Source organism: Sturnus vulgaris, chromosome 2, assembly GCF_052056855.1.
Source record: "Sturnus vulgaris isolate bStuVul1 chromosome 2, bStuVul1.hap1, whole genome shotgun sequence".
In the NCBI taxonomy this organism is placed as follows: domain Eukaryota; kingdom Metazoa; phylum Chordata; class Aves; order Passeriformes; family Sturnidae; genus Sturnus; species Sturnus vulgaris.
In genome coordinates, this window is record NC_142244.1 from 33,505,057 (window position 1) to 33,528,390 (window position 23,334).

Below are 23,334 nucleotides of genomic sequence, written 5' to 3' on the forward strand. Positions count from 1 at the left end.
GCTTATGTGATATTTATTACAGCTTTTCTCTTATTTCAGTCATCTTGGCATTTTATTTGGAGATGTTAATTCTCCACCAGAAAGTCATGGCACATGCACAGTGAAAAGATGTGTTCTCAGCACAAATTTCACAGGCTGGGAGGAGTTAACCCTGTGTTCAGCAGCTACCAATTGTCAGGAAAATATATCACAGCTATCCATGGTTAAAAATAATGCTGGAGAAAATGCTATGATTCTATAGGAAAAAAAAAAAAAGAGTTCCCAGGAAGACCTGTGATTCATGACTGAAAGGAGGGTGAGAGCAGAGGACTAGGCTAGCAGGGAGTGAAAGGTTCCAACTTACAGATTTGATCTGGAACAAAGTCTCCCCCCAAATCTGGAGGAAATACAGCAAGAGACAAATAAACCCAAACGCATGAGACTTGCCAAGAATAACAGGAAATAAATTTTCTTTTAATATGGATTATATAGACTCTAGCATTAAAACAGTGTTCTCCTGGACAGGAGCACCTCTTCCTGTCCCTGCTGAAAGCAAGCAACAGAAAGGCTTCTAACCACTTCCCAACCTGTATGAAAGTTAAATTTCTATATGCTGTACAGTAGCTATATTACCCAGTTATGTATCTATAGTGATGTATATTCACCTCTAAATACAGAGTGCAGACTTGACCTAGTCCAGTTTCCAAGACCTCACATCCCATCTCCATCCTACTTTCCTCCACACTGGCAATTTTCACAGGCTTGAATGTCTTCGAGATCAAGCTCTCAGTACCCTCCTCTCTACAGAAATATGCACCCTCTCAGTACAAAGAAATCCCTCCTTCATTCTTAGTCTCATGAGCCTGGAGTACTTGAGAGGAGCATCATCCTCTGAGTTGCAGTGCAGTGCCCCTTTATGTAGGACAAAATTCTAGTCACTGCATGATTTGAAATTCTTTCTCCTGTATACTGGATTAATATAGAGATATTTATCCCATCTAGGACCAATTTTGACCTCATATGGAATCTGTCTGCACAGGGTGTCTTCCCCTACAGAGGATATAACCAGTTCTTGCTGCATACAGCAGAAATGCAGGTCTTGGCGAGATGGTCCTACACAAATTGTTTTGCTTTTTTTCTGAGACATCTGCCTCTGTGCAGCAAACTGTCCCCAATACTGTGTCACCCTGGCTCCGTGCAACAGAGTGATGCTCCTGCAAGACTGAATGGTTTCTGTTCTGCAGAAGAATTTATTATGTGAGGGCAGTGAATGCCAAATCTAGCAAACTGGCTTTCAGTTACTTGGGAACAACCCAGAGAACCTAGAGACAGGGTCTTGCTGATCCTCTGGTGCCCCACAGAATCATGCCACCAAGAGTCATATGGAGTGATTACTACAATTCAGTCTGCTCTTCCCCACTTACCCTTCCCAGTCTCATCATGAAAACTGCCCATATACCTGGAAATGTTCTCCATATATCTAGAAAACAAAGTCCTTGAGCAGACCAGACATCCAGTGATGCCACAGTGAATTCTTCTGTCCAGGCTGGCCTGTATAAGTGCTTATACCTACAGATATGTTTGCCTTCCCCATCAGCACCTGACTCTGTGCAAGTCAGCACAGTCAGAGATTCTGCAGGAAAATCCCAGGTCTCAGATAAACAGCAATCCCAGATAATGATTCTGCTCCCACATCCGATTACAATTTGCAACTTCTTTCTGCTTTGTGCAGGAGCTTCCAGGTTGGAGGTAGGAACTCAAAAGTTTGGAGATTGAAAGCAGGCACAGCAACTGGAGAATGTGGAGGTAGCCAGACCAAGACAAGACACCAAGACAAGATAATTCATTGCAAGGTCTCAGTAATGTCAGGTCACACAGGTTCTTCATGGGCTTTCTTGGGCTTAGGAGTGGAGGCAGCTGTAATTGCTGTTCCCTGGAACTTGCCTGGAATGGGCATCAAGACATGTCTTCAGTGGGAAGGGAGGGACAAGAACAGGGGAGAGGAGAGGAGGAGCAGAAGAGGCAGCACTCTGACCCAACATAATCTTCTTGAGGAAAATGTAATTCCATACTAAATCCAGAATTTTTCCTTTTGGTAGCAGATGTGTATGAGGGAGGCAATGGGCTTGAGACAAAAGCTTCCCAAAGGTAGTTATAAATGATCTGTTGCCACCCAGCGACAATGAGGTCTGCCTTGGGTTGAGGACAGCTCATCTCCCAGTTCTGTCACTTCCCTGAGGCCAGCAGACACAAGGAGGAGAATGTGCTATCACACAACAAACTCAGTGGCTCGGGAGAATCAGAGAGGCTCAGGCTGACCAACCACATCCGAGCTCATGCTGATGCCAGGCAGGAAATCTAGGGCAGGAGTCCTAGGGCATGAGGGTGAGATGAGATGCAGCTTAGGGCATCTGTACCATCGGGGAGGACTTAATCCTGTCCCCATTTCTGTCTCTCTTCAGGGGCAAAGCAAGAGAAGGTGCAGCACATTTATAAAGACCTCTGGGAAATAAGCAGCTCACAGCCTGCCAGGCAGAGTGTGAGAGAAAAGAGAGGAGAATCCCATATCCTCAGCAATAGATTATAAAGATGACAACAGCTACCATGACTGACAAGCAGAGAGGGTACTCTGTGCACTGCAGCACATGAAGAAGAGGATGTAGAAGAAGGCATAGAAGCAAGGAAATGGTGGGGGAATCACAAACAAGAAGCACTTGTCTTGGACTGTAGGTAGTGGATGATGACTTCCCTCTTCCTCTGCTACTGTTGGTAGCTCACAGAGCATCAGGCCTGCGCTGCTGCTCCAGGAGCTGCCGGCAAGGGAGAGGCAGGGGCTGCCCGGATCGGCGGAGACGTCGAGGAGGAAGGCCAGCCAGCTGGCGACAGATCTCATCTGAACACAAGCAGACACACACAGGTTATCAAAGCTTCCTTCAAATCCTTCACCAGCAGAATAGCTAGAGGTACATCCTTCACTGCATCTACAGAAACGATTGAAACTGCTCAGTCCTCGTATACATGAGGTAAGCAAAGCAAGGCCTTAGGCTTTTATGAATTTCCTTCTGGCTTTATGCATGTACATTACATATTAAAACCACTTGTATTTTGCTGCAACAAAGATTGCATTAAAAATCTAGACGATCCTGCTTCTATTCATGAACAGAAACACTGAGATTTACTCTTTAACCTCAAAGGAGTACAACTTTGAGTAAGGGTGTATCTGGGGCTACTAGACCATGATCAAGAGGAATAGAGAGCTATCACATTTCTTAGTGGTACAATATGCACTTCCCATTCTTTTTACCATGGCATGTCCAAGACTGCACTGCATTAGAACTCTTTCCAAGTCCAGGGCAGGTACTGCATGTGGATCAGGGTCTAAGCCAACTAGTTCGCTTGGAGCCAACTCTATCAGATGGCTGCAGCTATCCTTCTAGGCTAGCCTGTGATACCACTCACCTTGCATGACCTCATTCTCCTTGCAGACAATGCGAGTGCACACCTCCTTGTTTATTATGTACATGCGGCGCACACTGCGGGATCACCAGGATCAGCAGCGGAAGGCACAGACACACAAAGAAACAAAAAAGGGGTACAGGGAATAAACATGTAGATTCACTAATGAGCAGGCAAATCCTAAATTTTTATGATTTCTTAGCCTAGAATAAAGTTTCTCAGTAGTCAAGTAATCTTTGTAAAGACCTCATGAAATCTTAGAATCATAGAAAGGCTTGGGTTGGAAGAAACCTTGAAGATCACCTAGTTCCAAACTCACTCCCATAGGTAGGAATGTCACTCACTGGATCAGGTTGCTCAAGGCCTCACATTGACCCTTGCTTTGAATACTCCCAAAGATGAGGCATTGACAACTTCCCTGGGCAACCCGTGCCAGTGCCTCAACACCCCCTGAGTAAAGAATTTCTTCCTGACATCAAATGTAAATCTCACTTATTTAAGTTTAAAACCATTCCCCTTTGCCTTATCACTATTTGCCCATGTAAAACGTTGCTCTCCCTCTGTTTTACAAGCCCTCTTTAGGTACTGGAGGCTGCAATGAGTTCTCCCTGGAGCCTTCTCTTCTCCAAGCCGAATAATCCCTGCTCTCTCAGCCTGTCTTTGTAGGAGAGGTGCTCCACACCTCTGATCATTTTCATGGCCCTATAAATGACCAAATACCTTAAATATAGATTACAATATAGGGCACATTACAGCTCCTTAGTGCTGTACAGTGCACAGACTGTACTCATTGTGCTGTTTTTAAATAATTCCACTAAAAGGACGCTCTGAGGATAGGATTCATCTCACCAATAGGTTCCCAGGGAGAACCTCTAGTCTTCAAAGGGAACATTGCTGAACCAGATATACCATTTCTGGGCAGTTTTTAGTGATTTTCTTAGGGTTCCTTACCTTGTAACACAGAGGTAGCTGATACACTGCTTTACTGGCTTGTGAACAGAGTACAGGCGCGTGCAAGGGAACTTTTCCTCACGACAGTCTGAGAACACACACAAAAACATGGAGGTGCAATCCAGCTGGCATCACGGCCAGGTGCACACATTCAGGCACAGATATAACTTAATCACTAGGTACAGTCCTCCAGGCTTCTAGGGAAGGGCTCTAGCCTCTTTGTTGCTCTCATGTGAGAGATGGGGCTGGTTTAGAGAAGAGGAAAATAGTGCAGACATTTCTGATCCCCTTGCTTTGTAAGACAAAAAGAAGGGAAATTTGAGTGAAATGCAAACCAAGCCCACGGGACACCCAGAATACAGGAGGCACATGTTGTAAAGGGAACAGACACATACAAACAAAATGTGAATTTTAGTTGCATATTTAAGACATGTGTTTCTCACAGATGTGCAATTATCACATTTCAGGACATAAATCTAGTTCTTTCTTTTCTGAACAATCAACCCTGTACCTAACTACAATGGATTTTCTTGCATGTCATTCTAGAATGTCAGGTTTTGGCCACTGACCCTGACACGATATTAACCCATTGTATCTGGTCTGCTGATCTGCCAGCTCCTCCCTCCCCAGCCATGCCATCCAGGAGAAGGCTTCAGCTTCCTCTGCCATCATTCTCCAGTGCTTCTAACTCAAGGAACAATTTAAAGCACTTTTCCAGGAGACAAAGTTCTGTGCCCAGACAGAACCTCTCTGAGAGCTAACAGGGTGGGTGAAAGTGTGTCTGGGAGGGGGTGCAGGCAGCAAACTTAAAACATACCTGATGAAGCCGTTGAGGTTTCACTGTCAGACTGAACTGGAAGACAGAGGGTAGCAAAGTTAGTTCGTTTCCATGATTCCTTCCTAGAAATCAGCTTAATCAAAACAAATATTTGAAAAACTCTTTCAAGAGTCTTCCATTGTAACTTCTAATGTGGAAAAAGATTCCACTTCTAATGTGGAAAAGATTACTGACACGAAACCATAAAGTAAAATCCAGTGTGAGTCTAGTGCAGTCAACAATGCTAAAAATTTGCCTAAGCTTTCCCATAGAGCATTACCACTACTGTTCAAAATTACACTGCAAGGACAATCTGACTTAAAAGGTCAGGTAAATTTCTTTAGCTGCTGTAATTCACCTTTATCGAGTCAAGAAGTGAAGAAGTTTTTGACTGCCCTTCATAAGGAGCACTGACACACACCTTTAAGAAACAGCATCCCAACACCACTGGTTCTTTAATGTCCATGATAAGGAGTCAAAAAGAGATTGGTTTGTTATTCCCTCTGTTAAAGTAACCCACCTGTACCACAGCAAACTGGACCATTTAATAATTTACCCAGTAATGAACTGGAAAGGAATTCAGAGAACTGACTTCCAGGTGCAAGTTCTATGAGCAATTACAGAGAACTTCTGCTCAGGTGCCATAGTGTTAGCCAGAAGCATAGACATAACACATGGGTTAAAGAGAATGAATCTTTTGGGTGTGGGGCCTAGCAGCAGTCAGAGAAGGCAGGATTTCAGGTGTGCAAGGGACTGTGTGAGGAGAAGGAAGGAGGGTCTGTAACGTGTGGCTGTAAACTGAGAATAAACTCACCAGGAGGAAGAAGCACAGGTGGTGTGACAGCTGCACCTGGAAAAAGAGATGTACTGAAAGATCTTAATTTGAGCTTCCAGTCTGTTTCTTCCTGACACTATTCTGCTGCTGGCTTACCAGTCCTGACTAGTAGCCATCTCCCATCTGGTTCATAGACAATGCTGATCGTGGTGGTATTATTATTTGATTTGTCAGAGTAACTGCAGGCTTTCCCTGCAAATATGCTGGGTGTGCTAGAGCTGATAGGATGTTGAAGAGGAAAGATGGGTCCCAATGGCACATCCTTTGTGAAGAGTTTTGCTTGATCCCTCAATAGTAAGCATTTTGAAGCCCAAGTCTGCTGTAAAGGCTTCACCTTTAGTCTTTTAACTTTAGATGTAGGTCAGTCACCACCACTTTGCTCTAGATGCTAAGTCCTATCTACCCTCCTACAGACTGTCAGGCCTCATACAATGAACACAGTTGCTTTCACCTCCCATCCCAACCACGAAGATCATACATCCTATAGATACAATATTATGCTTCCACTTTCCTCTTCCAGTGTTGTCTCATGGCAGTCTGACCCACAACAAATCCTGCAGCCAGTTGATGAGCAGAGTCAGGGCAGAGGGCAAACTGTGGAGCTGATGTTCTAGAGAACAACACCACTCTCAGATGAGTTCCCATACAGTCAGAGCACACTCCCCAGAAACAGCCATGCATAGCTGTCTCTCTCTGAGCCACATGTGTTCTCCCTCTCCCTGCCCTGCCTGGTCTTCATCACCTCAGAGGGATGTGTTTGAGAGACTTCTCCAGCAGAGAGAGAAACCATTGCCAAGGCCAGTGGTGACAGATGGTTGGAAAAAGTGGGGAGGCTCCCTCTTGAGCCTCTCTTTTCCTCCATTGCCCATTGTTGCAATTGCCTACACTCCCATCAGCTGTGTCCTTCTCCTCAGGCCATCTCCACTCTCTAAGGACATGCACTGTGTGCTCTGTGTGTTTATCTTCCAAGTCCTCCATCTACCCTTCCCTTCACAGCATTTTGCTGCCCTGTTGTGACGCAGCTGCAGGGACAGTGGGCCAGACAGTACCAAAAGAACAGAATTTCCACTTCCTATCTCCAACAATGCTCAGGGTTTGCTTTACTACTTTCAGGGGTTCTTTTGGCACCTCTGTCTCCTGAGAACTGAAGCACATCTGCTACCTGTCAGCAGACTCACACACACAACTCAGTTTGAACCTGTCCAATTTCTCATCCTCGTCATTCAGCCTCTTTGTTCCTGCCACCTTCTCTGGAAGCCAGGCGTGTGTGAGCTCTGAATTTCATGGCTTCTTGCAGTGGAAACATTTTCAGAGAGCCCTGGTACATTAAGTGAGATTGGCATTTCCTTGGGAAACAGACCATTAAGTCACCCTAAATTCATCTCCCTGCATGGAGCACAGAAAGGACTCCCAGACAACCATAAGTGCTGGAAGAACTCTGCTGTTCATCAAAAGTGGGACGAGGAGTTTCTGGGCATAATGGGTCATTCCTGCATCTGTGTAGGCAGGAGTGGTGAAAAGGGAAAAAGAAGTATGAAGATACCAAGGAATTGGAGCTTACCAGAGCTGCTGTCAGGGGTAACTCCATCTGGAAAAGATAAAGTCCTTGAAAAAGCTTGTCTTTACTTTATGGTCCCTTACACAGCCAGCCAGGGACTGCTTGAATTACCTCTCCTGCCATCATAGGCTCATGAGGCAGTAGGATCCAACCCAGCAAATACATAATCAAACACAGTATTCCCAACACACCCATATCCACTCCCCTCTCTGGTGACTGGCCTGGGGCTGGATTTTTTAGCGCAAATGTTGTATCAACCCTCAGTGAATTTTGGATGCATATTTTGACTTCTCAGATATGGCCACTGCTGGCATCTTGATTGGAAAGAAAGATTTCTGAAATTAAGGTTCTGAGGGCTCTTGCAGCACTAGGACAGACAGCTGAGGCATCCATGGCAGAGAAGGAGGAAAGCAACTCCAAAACCTAGCCTTGACTGTAGAAATTCACCAGTGGATGAGTTCCTTTGAAAAGCAACTGATTGCAAATTTGGGGTAGTGGTGGAGAGGTAGAGCATGAAGGAAAGGTTGCTTGAAGGACATGTTTTGGGTTGGCTTCTGAATAGTTTTCTGGGAATCCCCAGCTATTACACATCACAGGATCATAGCTGAGAGATGTCTGCAGGCTTAACCAGGGGCTTCAGGTTTGAAGAAAAGGCAAGTCCTTGTGGTCCTTTTGGGTGCTGAAGCATGATGTCAATGTACATTCATTTTACCTTACTATGTAGCAAAAATGGATTAAGGTCCAGAGGGATGAAACAATTCACTCCCAAAAACACAGCCACTAAGAAGATCAGTCAATATGCTTTCCCAGCGGCCTCACTACTAAAGCACCATGCCACTTGTGCACCATTTTCCCTAGGATTTTTCAGAGTAGCTGTAGAGTTCCCCAAGCATCTCATGATTGAAGACTTACCAGGTTTTGTGGATCTCCCACAACCCTCGACTGGGAACATAACTTCATACCCTTCAGCTAAGTGCTCAGGACCCCCGCACTAGAGAATTATTTGTAAAGAGCATGTAACACTTAGCAGGTTGTCTTGGAGAGCTTTAATCTTCACTGAAAGGTAAGCTCTCAATATCAGAGACAAGGAAACAAAGAAGAGTATTTTCTGATAAACAGGCTGTAACTCCACAGGAAAAGCGGGTCACATGAGCAATGTTCAGCACATTAACATGCCTGTAAAACTTACCAGTTACACTTTCTGGTTCTTGCCCATTGACCATCTGTGGAAACCAGTCTGCAAGAGAAGAGAGGGGCTTGAAGAAAGACAGATTTTTATAGTCTGCAGGCTTTGTGAAGTTTTAATGTTTATCTATCCAGGAGACACCACTGCCCTCTGCTGAAGGGAGAAATGCTCTCGACTCAGCCTCAACCTCCACTGCTGGCTGTATTTGCTGTTTAAAGGCTTGTGGATACAGCAGGTCCTGATCCTACCCCTGCTGCTTCCACCAGGGTCAGTGGCTAGGCAGAGGGACAAGTTAGTAAGTATCTCCAGGTCTGCTACCAGACTTTGCCCTTCTAAAACCTCTTTTGATACATTTTTGAAAAAAAAAAAATCCATGTAGCCTCCCTGCTCTGGAGGCTGAGCAAAATCCCTATGTCTATTTAATAAAAGAGGAAACTGAGTCATGGAAATTATTCACTTGGGAGCACGGATTGAGTCATTGCTACAGTAAAAAGCAGACTGCAGGTCTTGTAGCTCCTTAGGCAAATCATCCAGCCTGGCTATGGAGCACAGAGCAGAAAATCTTTCCCCTCTCAGCCTCTGGGTGAACTGGAGAAGGGGAATGATGAAGGCTTGGCTGTGCATGCTACATGGAAGAAATTGAAGCTGGACTAGACTGTTTGTTTGTTCAAATACAAAGGGTGACAGATCAGCTTCCTTAGAGCAGCCAGGAATAGGAAAATATTTCCTGCTAGCCACAGACGAGGGAAATGTCTGCATAACTGGGGTGAGATGAAGGAAGGAGTTGGCAGGAAAAAGCCAGTGATCTGGGGCACTGCAGGAATGTGTGCATGGCCAGCCCAAAAATCAGTATATCCCGCTATGTCTGTGACCTCAGCCTGCAGCTTTCTGCTCTTAGTGGGAGCATTGTGTGGGTAAAAACTATCAGGTCTGGAGATTTTGTCATAGTTCTCCCACATTCCAAGGGCAGTTACTTGCAGGCCGCAGAGGGTCTCTTGGGAGCCCTACATAATCCTTCTCTACAGCATTACAAGAGTTGCTGGACCCTGATATTCTGCTCCCCACCCAGCTGCCAGCAAGGGCTCAGCTGCTGGCGATTAACCCAGGGAGAGCCAGACGTGTATAATAACTTATGTACACAATTTAATACAGCCCAAAACTTCCCCTGTTCTGGGTAATCTCTTTACTGTAGCAAGTAGAGAAGAAAATGGTGCTGAGCACTTTCTCGTTTGTTCCTGATACAAAAAGAAGGATGCAAATCCTGAAACAATTGCAGAAATGCTGGATTTGAAGAGACGTGTAGAAAAGACGGGGAGGGTCCTCCCTCTTTTCTAACATTGAAAAGTCAGCTATTATGAATTTTGTTTTCCCCTAGGGGTTGAATAGAAAACCAGTCCAATTCTAAAACAAAAGGACATAAGAGCAGTAAAATTTCTGCATACAAGGTGAGGACACAAAAGGTGATTTGCTTATCCCATCTTCAATCACTTCAATTTATATTTACTGTGGTACCCAATAAATAAGCCTTATAAACGACTCGACTTTCTTATGCAAGCTACAGTAAATTCATCCTTGAGGTCTAGAACTGCAATCCTAACTCACCAAATCTGTAGCTTACCCAAAATCAAAAGAAACAATGAGAGACCAGCTGGTGATTCCTGTTATTTTCCAAGTTAAAACAAACAAACCCAAAGAGAAGTGCTAAAACAAAATACTCAAAAGTAAGATATATTCCTTTCAGGCTTCCTTCATGCATAATAAAAACCACAGCCTTTTTTTTTCCCCCCTCTTTCAAATTGTAGTCCCCCTGTAAGCTCATCTCTTGGATGCCTCACCTCCCTTCTTCACAGTCATAAATATGACATTGTTTACTGTGCACCTTTAAAGGAAAAAGTGCTATTTGGAGCAGAATCAGGTTTCAGCATGAGAGGAAGATCAAGGAGGGTATTGGAATAACCTGGTTTGAATGTGATAGGTAGTCATCTCTCTCCTACATACAGTCTTTCCTGGACGAAGCTTTGTCCATTCACTGAAGTAATTATTTCACTACCTGTCCTGTGTCTTCTGACTGTCTAATGTCTGATGCTGCCCTCTTGTTTCATTCTTTTTTGTTGTTGTGGTGATTTTTAAAAAAGAACAAATTTGATCTGAATTTTTGCCGAAGTGTCTCCAAGCAAACAAAGTAATGGAGACACAAAATAGAATAACAACAACCACCACCACCAAAAGCAGAAAATGGTATGAACTACATATATGAGGTTTCTCAAAACAGCTGTACAAATACTACAAAAGCTCCCAGCAGCTGAGTGGCTTGGAATGAGGTCATTCCAGCAGGAACTGCTAGTGACAGCAAATGTGTCACAACTATGACAGAACAAATTTTGCAGTGCACTGGGAAATGCCCTGTAGATCATGCATACACAGGTGGCACAGCAGTAAGCACAAAGCACACCTAACCCTCTTTCTCAGCCTGCTCTGGATAATAATAATGATTTGCTTACTATAGCATACCTGCAGTAGAAGCTATGGACCTCTGTCTCTTGTGATTTCCAGTACTTACTGGAGAGTGTCACAGATGGGAAACTGTTTCCAGTTTCTAATTTTTTCCTTACAGTCCTATATCCACCTTGCCTTTCCTGTTCGGTCCTTCCTCCTTCATTACCCCTCTGCATATTTCAGTCTTTGTCCTTAGGACATTGCACATTATTCTGTGTAGGAAACTCACAAGGGGCCCAGATGGGGAAGAAATCCTTTCCCTGGGCATAAGGACTCACCAGCTGGGGACAAGAAGAATGTTAAGACACAAAACAGTATACAGGTTCCAGAGGTCTTCATCCCTGTGGAGTGGAGGAGAGAACAGAGGAAAGCTAAGGCAGGAACTGGTGTACCCTCCCCTACACCTCAGAAACTTTGGTTGTTGTACCCATTTTCCTCTCAAGACCATTTGGTCTTCCCAGCCTTCCTCCTATCTCCCTCCTCACATGGCCAGTTTTCCAGGTATTTCTGAAACATTCTAGACTGAGCTTATAACACCAAGTGTGTTGCTCCTCTTTCCATCTCCTTTCTCCAGTTCCCACCTCTTTTCCCATTTAGATGGCTAAGCCCTGCTCCACACACACCCTCAGCATGCAAAGAAAAGTTTCCCCCACGTTCTCTCCCTCCATTCTCTTTTGCTTTTCTGTTATTTCGAGGAGCACTGAAAGAAAAGACAGGGTCCCCATCACTTACTGCAGCCCTCAGCTTCCACTCCCTTCTGCAGCAGACGCTCTGTTTTTCCCCTTCGGCGCCCCCCCACTTTGGCTATTGGGTAAATCACATGCAGCCACACCCAGAACACGTTCTCCTTTTGGTTGTCTTCAAAATACAATTTCTGGGAAAAGAGGAAAAAAAAAAGAAAAGGAAAAAACCCCAAGAAGCCAGCGAGATGGAGGGATATGGTATCATCATGCATGTGGAATGAGGGGGGAGCGAGGAGCAGCAGCCCACACCCTCATTCCAATGTTTATTGTCCTCCGAAGGGGCTCCTCCCATTCCCCCAGGATGGCCCAGCACCAGCCATGGATTCTTGGGTCTGCGCTGCACACTGGTGTCCCGTTTCGTCCTGCCCTTCCACGCAGCCCGGCTTCTCCTCAGGCCGCTAGCACTAGCCACGTTTCCCGACTCAGCCGCTGCCTGTGCCCACCCCAGTGCTTCGGTCCTCTGCCCTGTTTCCCTGGCGGCACAGGGACACCGCGGAGCCCGCATCCCGTTCTCCCGCACGCAGGACGGGTGCTGCGCGCCGCTCTCCGCCCGGCGGGGCCGGCCCGGGCCCGGAGGGCAGGCGGGCTGGCAGGAGGACATCGGCGGGCAGCGACAGCGGTGACACCACCCCTCTGCCCTGCTGGCGCTTTCCCGGAGGGATGGAGGGACCGGGCTTCCCGCTGGACCAGGATGGTAGCGGGCAGGGAGCACAAGGAACGGGAACAGGTACCGGCCACGGGGCCCGGACTGCAGCGCCGCTGCCGTTCTGGCCTGAGAAAGGCACGTAATACGGAAAAAAAAAAATCCAAAAACAAAAACAAAACCAAAAAACCAAAAAACCAAAAACCAAAAATCAAACGAACAAAAAACGGAAAAAACAACAAAACAACACTCCCCCCCCAATAAAACCCAAAACCTAACAAAAAATAAAAACAAAAAAAAAACCAAACAAACAAACAAACAAACAAAAAAAACCAACAGAGACCCACAAATTAAAAAGTAGGAAAATGAGAGACACAAACTGAGAACTTGATACTCTCTACAATTCCCTGAAAGGTAGTTGTAGGCAGGTGGGCATCAGTCTCTTTCTTCAGGCAGCAACTGAACAGAACCAGAGGACACAGTCTCTGGTTGAGACAGGGGAGATATAGATTGGATATTGGATATGGAAAGAATAATAAATATAAATATAAATATAAATATAAATATAAATATAAATATAAATATAAATATAAATATAAATATAAATATAAATATAAATATAAATATAAATATAAATATAAATATAAATATAAATATAATAATAATAATAATAATAATAATAATAATAATATGGAAAGAATGCTTTGCTGGGGAGGTGTTGGAGTCACCATCCCCGGATGTATGAAAAAAAAAAGACTGGATGTGGCGCTTGGTGCCATGCTTTAATTGACGTGTTAGGGTGTGGGATGGACTTGATGATCTTGGAGGTCTCTTCCAACCTAGATAGACTGTGATACTGTGAGAAGGAAGGCGATGAATGAGACCTGACCTTCACTGCCATCCTCCTGAGTCCCCTGTGCCTCCAAGCACGGTGCACTTTATGATCGATGGAGGTGCAAGCCCCACAAATCCCACTGGAATAGCCACTCTTTCCTAACTCCTCCTCCAACAGCCAACCCGACCGATCCCCTGCTCTTGCTTTCACTGACTTCTTTTCCCTTTACTGCTTCTGTAACAACTCCGCTGGGTTTGAGGAGGCAGTGGATGAGCTCTAAGACACAATCTTAGTCCTGGAGCCAAGGAGAAAACTAGGAAATTACCCCAGCTCCCTACCTCATAAAGCAATGTAAGACAGAAACCTTGTAAGGGAAAGCTGTGTCCCCTAAGGCTCATCCTGGTAGCTTGGTAACCCTCATTTGTTCTCAACTAATTTCAAATTGAAAATAAAATCCTGTAATACCTTATACACAGTTGCTAAAGGAAATGCTCACTGTCCTTCAGCCACATGAGATCTGTGTTGCCCACACATGGCATAACTGAAGCCACCACTTCTTACTTGAGAGTGGCTGAGCATCAGTTGGGGCAGTGCTCAAGAGGAAAACGACGGTTCCTTCTTATTTGTGGTCCTCCCAAGACTCCTGGGGGATGCACCAGTGGTGGACCATAACAGAAGAGATGTAGAGGGGGTGGGGAAAGCTAAGCATTTCCCTGCTCACCAGGGCAGCCCTCTGAACCCAAACACCAACCCTCTCTTTCACTGGAGCAAGATACCACCATTCCCACTTTCAGGGACCGGCTAAAAGTGAGTTCATTGGAAATGCTCAAGAGGTCATTAAACAACAAAAGGGTGTGATGGAAGTTATAAACACACACTAGTTTGAGGAATCCTCTCAGATCCTTTGCTTTTTCTGGAAGTCCACACAGCAGTATGTTTGGACAATTTTCCACACACCTTGGTTTAGCTTTTGTTTTTCTCTGTGCCTCTGTGTTGTCATTTGTTACTGCTTAACAGGCTAACAAAAACATCCTGAAGACCACGTGAGTTTTGAACACATTTATTTGGAAATTTTCATTTATGCCAAATGTTTTCATCTACCAATGTGTTGATGTACCACCATCTCTCACAGAGCACAGGATCCAGAGCCAGTACTGGGTGAGGTTTCTGCTGATTGCTTTTGAGCTTTAAATTTTTCTTTCAAACTGGAAGACATTCTCCCTCAGCTGCTTGATGCGGGTGGGTCCCTTGTGCTAGCAGACCCCCTCCATTTGGAGAGCTTGGTGCGGTTGGGGGCGATGCTGCTGGTGATGGAACTGCTGGCTGGGAAGCTGTTCAGTATTTTCCATACCAGACAAGCCGCAGAGAAATAGCTGGGGGTGTCCTGCTGCTCTTGCTCGCGGTGGACACCGGAGGGAGCCGCAGCACACCGGCATGTGAACGCCCCTTTTTTCTCTTGCAGTCCAAGCACATTCCCCGAGAGATGTGGCTCTGCATCTGCAGGCTTTCATCTGGTATGAAACATCTCCTCTTAGCTCTCCTGTTTTCTGGATTAGCAACTGTTTAACCTATTTTTTTTTAAATTTTATTTATTTATTTATTTTTGTGATAGAAAATAACCTTGATTTCCTCCTCCCCTCCTTGATTCATGATATTGACAAAGATTGCTGGACTCCCTTCATGGCTGGGAGAGAGGAATACTTCTGCACGTTCCCTTCTCACTCATGTTGCTGTTTTCTGCTTTGCATGCTGCTGTCCTCCATCAGAGGGTATCCTGGGGGAGATCTACAGCCGATGACTCAAAGTAAAGCACTCTTCTAAAAGTTCAGGTGTCAGTGCCACAGTATGGTGTGAAGAACTGTGCCACAGTAAATGGCGTGGGTGACTCATAAAGGAAACACTTCCATACATATATTCCCTCAAGCACTGACCCAAGTGCCTGTAGTGTTTACCTAAGATCAGATGCAGCTACAGTGATTCAGCAAAAACTTGTCTGATCCCATTATGTTATCTGGGATGCTGTAGTGATGGTAGCATATTTTGGATGAGATAGAAAATCAGCCTTCCTGGAAATTAAAATCTCCTGGTGCATTTCACCCTGTAGACTACTGCATCTAAACAGACAGTTAAATAATCCTGGGGCATGCTATTTGCAAAGGTCTTGGAGGTCTTTACCTCTCCTCTTTGTTTTCCTGGCCTTCACATATCCTCATGGTAACAGGGCATTAAGTTACATCCAAGTGATAAGAAATTAATGAACTGCTGTGAGATCTGTGAATGCATCATGTCAATAATGCAGCTCTAGTTGTCACGTGAATTTGGGATGAAAGGAATTTTCTTGGGACCCCACTGCTGATCAACTTCTTTAATACCTGAGGTCTGACACCATCCTGCAGTTGCTCCACCGGTATTGCTGAGGTCATCAGAGGGAAGGGACATGAGTTAAAGGCCAGATCCATCTATCCCCAATCTTGGGAGCTTCACATCTTCATCACATTGTAGAAGAGCAAACACTGCCAAGTACAGGAACCTAGACACACAGTTCATCTTTTTTTTACTCATAGTTACGTTTTCTGTTGTCCCATCTACAAAAATAAGGAATCCTTCACCCCTTAATTTCCAAATCAACAAGGCAGAGCTTAGAGGGCAGGCAGCCTTGCAGCCACAAAATACACTAAGGTAGTCCATGTTCTAATTAATATTGACTCAGCTCCTTCAAATCACTTCAGCATTGTGAAGAACTGAGCACAAGAAGAGGAAATCAGTGAGCTCTTTGCTCTTTGGTTGGTCATTTGGCTGTGTGATTCAGGTTTCTCATGGCCAAGGTGGTTACGGTGAGTTGTCAGGGCCTTCCTTCCTCATTGGTTGTGCTTTGGAATTTCCTTCTCTGCAATTTCTATAGCTCTTACTATCACAAACATCCTTCCTTTCTGATCCTTTGTACTGTCTCAGGGTTGATTCTTCCTGGCTGTTTCACCTGTTCCTCCATCCTCTCCTTTCTCCAAGTAGCTGAGCTCAAATATGGCTTTTCTCAGGGAACTTTTCCCAAAACTGTTCTCTCATAACTGTTTAAGCTTAGCAAACATATAAATCCTTCCTGCAGGCTCAATTATGTGTGTCCATACAGACTCTAGAGCATATAGAAACACTACATTTAATTCAACGGTGCAATTTTATATACAGATGAGGCTGCAGACACAAGTAAAACACCAGCAAGGACATGATAGATTCCCTCTCCCCTTCTCTCACCTTTCTGTACATCACAAACCTCTGAGGGAAGCCAGAAGGATTAATCGTCCTGTTGCAGCACAGCAATCTTGCCCTGGAGCAGTAACCAGAGCTGGCTGAAGAAGTCACTGCTGGGAAGTAGAGCTGTGTCTTACAGTAATGTAGAAAGGTTCACAGAGCTGATCCAGCAAAGATCAAGTCACAGCTGAGCTTTCCAAACAATACAGTATCTGTCTTACTTAAAATCCAGCCTCTTATACCATTTTATTTTCTTTTAGTAGTCCTCCATGGTGGAACAGATTTTAGTCGTTCTGTCTACCCTAACAGCCCAAAGCCAGAGGAATAAATTAATTATATTTAAAAATAGGATACCCTGTAGGCTTTAAAACATCGTTGGTGAAGGGGACACAGGTGACAACTTTAAAAGCCATTTGCTTTAAATTCTGTAACATTTACGAAAGATCTGTTGTCAAAGTCTTTTTTTAAACTGGCCACATCCAAAATATTCAAACTGTTGAAATCCTTCTCTGTGTCAGCACTGACAGCCCTCACCCTGCTTCTGAAAGACTCAAGAAAGAAGAACAAGTTGTACTGAGTAGAAGAAATGCAAATGATGTTATATGTTAGCAGACAGATTGATGAGGGTTTACGTTGTGGGAAAATTAGGAAGCACCACTTTCAGGTTTGCATCCCTTCATTTCCTGTACCTTCACAGGGACTGTAAAGTCTGACTTAAATATCCATTTATGTTTTATTCTACAGTTGATATTACAGGAATCTGAACAAAGATTTTGGGCATTACTGCAATGACATTGATATAAATCACTGTGTTTCCTGTAGGTACTGCTGACTTCAACCAGGTCACCTGAATGTTCTTGTGACCTTCCCCAGGTGTAGTCACTATCCTATCTCGATGGCAGACTGAAACCAAGGGAAGCAATGCTAATGAAAATCTGTCCTAATGGGAAATGTGTACATGTAAAGGGCCTGCACTGCTTTAGCTCACCTCAGCTTTAAAGAGATGAAAACAGCAACTAATGTAAACCATTCTGTATTGATATCAACAGCACCTTCACGAGATGCCTATAAAAGGACAACACTGGTAGCTGAAAAACCTAATTTGGTACTATTCTAATAATTTCTTGCCTCTGTCCATCAATGCAACTGCCACGATATGTACCTTTTTATGAAAAAAACTACTTTTATCTACATATATTATATGTATCTTTTTATGAAAAAATGCAACTATTTACCCATAATGTTATTTTTCTTAGAATAAGAAAAAAAAAACCCTGGAATTTTATTTGCATGCAGCTGTATAGAATATTTGCATTCAAATCAAAGCCCACTGTGCTTCTTTGTCAAAATACAAATGTTATTTCATCATATCAATCTAACCTCTTTAGCAAGGCTCCTCTGGCTAATTATTGCATACTCCTTGAGTTTTCTTGCCATGCCTGCCATCTCAGTTTTCTCTCCAATTTCATTCTTGGGATTTTTTTGGTATGTTTTCTTTCTCCTGCATCTATTCTTCCCCCCTCTCCTCGATTTCTGCATTTATTCTTCTGATTCTTTCTTTCTTTCTTTCTTTCTTTCTTTCTTTCTTTCTTTCTTTCTTTCTTTCTTTCTTTCTTTCTTTCTTTCTTTCTTTCTTTCTTTCTTTCTTTCTTTCTTTCTTTCTTTCTTTCTTTCTTTCTTTCTTTCTTTCTTTCTTTCTTTCTTTCTTCCTTCCTTCCTTCCTTCCTTCCTTCCTTCCTTCCTTCCTTCCTTCCTTCCTTCCTTCCTTCCTTCCTTCCTTCCTTCCTTCCTTCCTTCCTTCCTTCCTTCCTTCCCTCCCTCCCTCCCTCCCTCCCTCCCTTCCTTCCTTCTCTCCTTCTCTCCTTCTCTCCTTTTTCTTCTTTTTCCCTCCACCCCAGTGCTGTCTCCTGGTTTTTCTATCTGACCAAGCTTTTCTAACGTTCTCTCTGTCTCCTTGGTTTCCTTTCAGTCGCCCTCACTGGAATGTTGGCAGAAACATATTCTTCTTTGAAAACAAAGAGACTAAATAAGTAAATGAATAAATAAAATAGCTGAAAGCAGATGGGAGGTCTCTGTTCCAGAAGGGTCTGTATTCTGCGAGGTTTTCTCACTTCCTAGCAAAGGAGGAGATAGTTGCACTCCCTGCCCACCCACCCTCAGCCTCACAAGGAGCCAGGCTTCCCCCTCTCCTCCCCTGGCGTGAGGACCTTGCTGGGAGTGATGGATTGCACTGCAGCGAGGGCTGGGAAGCACTGCAGGGAGAGGAGGGGGAGGGATGAGGAAGGAAGAGAAGGGGAGAGGGAGGGAAGGAAGGAGGAGACTCGCTGCCAGCGTCAGGCTAGGAAGGATGTAACGGGGCTGATGAGGAGAGAGGAAGGGGGGATTGGAAAACGAGGATGGGGAGGGCATGGCTGGGAGAGCATGCATTTCTGCAGGCAGCACGGCTCCGATCAGACTGGTGAGCCCAGGAATGATGGATGCATCAGGCAGTGGGGGCAAAGCTGGCACTGGGCAGCAGGGGAGACGGGCGAGGAAAATGGAAACGACAAGGGAAAGGGAGGAGGAGAGAAAGTCGGAGCTAGAGAAAATAAGGCTTTGGTTGTACAGCAATGACAAAAGGACACAACTCTGGCAATCTGGATTTCTTTGGAGCTGTAACAGAGGAGGCAGTGTTGATGTAGAAATACTCAAAAGGTCAAACAAAGCGTGCTGCAAACTGCACTGAAATGGGCTTTCATTGCACTCCGAGGGGTGGTAACAGGATGACCTCTGGGCAGTAGCGAGGTACCTCTGTGTGGCCGAAGCCATTGGTAATGGAGCTTGCAGCGTCTGGCTGCAGCAGCTTCATTGCCCTGTGGATTTTGGCAAGGGGGATGCATCCTTTTGCCTGGGCACTGTGAGGAATGCAGATGACCTCCTCCTCACTGAACCAATTGCAAGCGCTGCTGAAACATCAGTTTGTCATTATTTGTTGCCTTTCACGCTTCTCTTCTCTTTTTTTTAAAATATACATTTCTCCATCTGTTCCTCATTCATTGCCCAGACTTTTCCTCCATGTCTCCGTTTCCAGCTTTGCCTTCATCCCTCCCTTCCTCTCTCTCTCCCCTGCCCACTCGCAGGCTCAGCGCTGGGAAGGGGCTCGGCGGGCGCCCGGCGGCGGAACTGGGGGCGCGGGGCTGGAGAGGATGGGGAGCGGGGCGGGCGTGCTGGCAGCCATGCGAGCAGTCCGCAGGACGCTGTGTCCCGCCCCTACAACTTCGCGGAGAGACCCTCCCCCCTCCCGCCATCCACTCATCCCCCTCTCGCCATCCACTCATCCCCCTCTGGCTACAGCTGGCTCTCCGCCCCCCATCGCAGTGCACCAGCTGCGGTTTCCAGCTACACTGACCTAGTTTTGGCCTCCCTGCGAGGCACCTCTGTCCCCCTCCTCCCTTAGAACCTGGAGCAGAAGAAGTGAAGGGGAGGGGTCCCCTGGCACCACAGGGAGGCTCCTGAGCACTGCTCTCATCATGGCGCCGGACCCTGCCAGGGGAGACCAGAATTGGAGATGCAGGCGCCCGCCCCTAATCAGCTCCATCGGCTCAAGGCAGACAAGCGGAGCTGGGTGTGTAAGCACCCTTGCAAGCTCCGAGAGGGGGCATCAGTTGGATGAAGAAAAATTAAGAAACCGCTCCCCACGAATGAGAGAAAAAAATTCCCAGATTGCCAGCTCTCATCAGCTCCGGTGACAGAACTGCCGGACACAAGAGGAAAACACTAACACTACTGGGATAAACTCGAGGACATTTAACCTGCTGCCTAAAGCTCTTTAGCTCGGAGGGCAGATGTTTATCAGACTTAATGCAGCAAAGTGCCTGCGAGATACAGCCACCCTGTGGTTGCATCAGATCCTTCCCAACAGGCATTGAAATCCAAAGTCATCACTGCAACAGCATTCATCAAAAGACAATGGAGAAGGAGACAGAAAAGGGCAAAACAGGAGTCAAAAAGAGGTAAAGCACCAGGAAACAAAGACAGGCAGGCAGGAACTTTCTCAGGATGATAAAGGAAAAATGCAGACTGAGAAAAACAGCTGGAGAAGGGGCCAGGTAGACGACAAGGACTGGGAGAAGAGAGATACAGACAAAGTGTTTTCCTTTCAAATGAGTGTTTCCATCGAAAGCACATTCATTCTTCTGTCCAGCTCCTCAGTATCATTCTCTATTTTCCCGCAGCAGAACTGCAACTCGGTTGGGAGAAATGCACTCATGTCTTGTGGAACTGGGAGCTGCTGGTTATATACCAGTCTTTGAAACTTACCAGCTGCTATTCATCCACTCCTTTGTTTCTGCCTGCAACTCTGCCCGCCCGGGCTTCTTTGTGTCTCTCAGTCCTCAAACTGTGCCCAGAATAAGGATAACAGAAGCCTCTGACCTTCTCCAAAGTTACCTATTCAATGAGATGCATGCACTCCTCCCTTATGTCCCCAAACGGTCGCTGTCTGTCAGGAAAGGTCTCTCAATGCCCCTGCAAGCCCTTTTCTTCTGTCAGGATTGTGCCCTGAGCCTTAGCCTCGTCTCAAATGCTGGGAAGAAGGGGGTTCACATTCCTTCTATTCCACCACATGCACACGCCACTATTATTTTGTCCCAATATTTACAGCAAAATAATTATTTTCCCCGCAGTACCCCGCTGGCTCCCTTCCCACTGCCTGGCACAGGAAACGGGCAGCCGCGTCCTCCCCTTGCCAGTGCGTTAGGCACTGCCCGCCCCTCCAGCCCAGGACCACTTTCCATCCCAGCAGGGATCCAGAGATCCCTGAACGGCGCTGTCAGGGCAGCATCACCCGCGCTGCCCCAGCCCCTCTTCCCCCACGCCGCTCCTCCGCCTCGGGGCACTCCCGAGCCCGGTCCGCGCTGCTGCTGGCGGGACGGCGGCGCTGGCAGCCAGCCCGGCGGCACAGACCTCGCCGTCGCCGCCGGTCGGAGCCGGCTGCCGCGGGCAGGGCTGGGCTCCTCGGCACCGCCGCCACCGCTGTCCGCAGCGCCCCGCCCGCCCGCGTCCGCACACGGGCAAGGAGGATGCGGATGCGCGCTCGGGTGCGGGTGGGCAGCGGAGGCGAGCCTGGGGCTGGACCCTTCCGCGCCGGACCCGCAGCCTCCCCGAGTCCCCCGCCCCGACCCCTCCGCTGCCGCTCAGTGTGTCCGTGCCGGCAGCAGCGGCGGGCAGTCCCCACCGGGCTTCCCCACCCGAGCGCGGGGGCATGGAGCGGCTCGGCACTCGGTGCTACGCATAGCAGGGCATAGAGCTCTCCGTGGGGAGCGGGGCCGCCCCGGCATGAGAAACCTATGTGTGTAGGACAAGAGACTGTGTTTATTCCGAGAAATGGGTGGGCTCGATATGATGAAGCACATGGAGCCAGGCACACGGACGACAGAACCAGCTGCAAGCTGGGGTGTCACATTCTGGAGGGCATGGTGTGGGATTGAGTCAGTGAAACCTGGAGCTTTCTCCAGACCTCCTTAACTGAGAGTCTTTTGTGTTAGCAGTAGTTTCTCCATTTTCTTACAGTAGTTAATTCAGAACAGGAATTAATGTAACAGAAGAACCAATGAGAAGCTAGGGCTGTATGAAATTAAAGATGATTTTGCACCACTTGGCATGGTCCTCATTTTGCATGGTATGAAACAAGGATGATACGGCCATTTTCCTGTTGAAACACAGTCCAGAAGTTGTTTCCCTTCATTGGACCATCTGTGTTCATATGTGAACCCAAGCATTCATGTGTGAACACAGGCATTTACCTTGCCATATACATTTTGGGTTTTTTTTACTATTCAGTCATCCAAGCGGGAAGCAGAAACATCGCTATGAGACTCAGCTGACCAAATGAGTAGCTACTGAAGACACTGGGGAGCACACAGTCAGCACACAGGAAAATGAGTATAAATAATTAGGCTTAGCAATATTTGCAGGCTGGACTTTCTATCATTGTTCCATCACAAGGTCATACACCCAACCAGAGACAGTATATGAAACTTTACAATGTGAATAATGGGATAATATCCTGCAGGCTTTGGCTTCAGGACTAAACAGCTGGTTTGCAGTTATGGTGAACTCAGTGACAAAAGATGTTTCATGGAATCAACCGTGAAATCAGATTTTGCATACATTAAGGCTTTGGACCAGTCTTTACATTATGCATTACAGAGTGCATGGGAAAAATCTCAAAAGAAAGGTGCCAGGACTTGTTAGTGTTCAGAGGCATCCATTCCTTGTTGATACTACAATTATAATTCTTCCCTAAAGGGTGAAGCTTGGTACTCTGGACCACTGACACTGAGGGCACTATCCAATTCATTCTTGTGTAAGAATTTTGTCCTGAGAATAGATTTATGGGTAACAGGAGAGACCTTGTTTTCACTGGCAAAAAAAAAAAAAAAAAAAAAGGTCTTGCCTAATTCTTGGGAATGATAACATCTACATACAACTCAGTTGCAGTGACACTCTTTAAAAAAAGGAGCTCAAAAGCTTCTGCAACAGTAGGCACATCCTAGGTGGGCACATCCTAAGTAATAAATTGACCATTTCTTCTGTTCTACCTTTCCAA

General features: G+C 45.9%; 1 protein-coding gene across 3 annotated transcripts; it reads right to left on the minus strand.

Annotated features, from left to right (window-relative positions):
- Positions 1-432: 432 nt before the first annotated feature.
- On the minus strand, positions 433-21,322 carry MFAP5 (microfibril associated protein 5). Of its 3 annotated transcripts, none has more exons than XM_088159189.1 (10): positions 21,045-21,322; positions 12,011-12,152; positions 11,557-11,619; positions 8,786-8,833; positions 7,600-7,626; positions 6,018-6,053; positions 5,204-5,239; positions 4,387-4,474; positions 3,439-3,512; positions 433-2,872 (listed from the first exon to the last, which is right to left on the minus strand). In XM_088159189.1, exons 3-10 carry the CDS (start codon positions 11,615-11,617, stop codon positions 2,754-2,756), a joined length of 489 nt encoding a protein of 162 aa, XP_088015315.1. In that variant the 5' UTR covers positions 11,618-11,619; positions 12,011-12,152; positions 21,045-21,322; the 3' UTR covers positions 433-2,753. The 3 variants fall into 3 exon arrangements, with proteins under 3 accessions (XP_088015315.1, XP_088015314.1, XP_014742814.2); XM_088159188.1 differs by lacking the exon at positions 21,045-21,322 and adding an exon at positions 12,271-12,475; XM_014887328.2 differs by lacking the exon at positions 21,045-21,322 and having other exon boundaries at positions 12,011-12,475.
- Between the last annotated feature and the right edge of the window lie 2,012 nt (positions 21,323-23,334).

What these genes read in the sequence shown, in the direction of transcription:
- MFAP5 (XM_014887328.2), bottom strand. Translation starts at nt 12,233, where the DNA reads ATGCATGATGATACCATATCCCTCCATCTCGCTGGCTTCTTGGGGTTT. An exon ending in AGTGGAAGCTGAGGGCTGCA is followed by an intron (nt 11,620 to 12,010) that starts GTAAGTGATGGG and finishes TCCACTCCACAG; the next exon opens with GGATGAAGACCTCTGGAACC. An exon ending in ACCTGTGCTTCTTCCTCCTG is followed by an intron (nt 5,240 to 6,017) that starts GTGAGTTTATTC and finishes TCTGTCTTCCAG; the next exon opens with TTCAGTCTGACAGTGAAACC.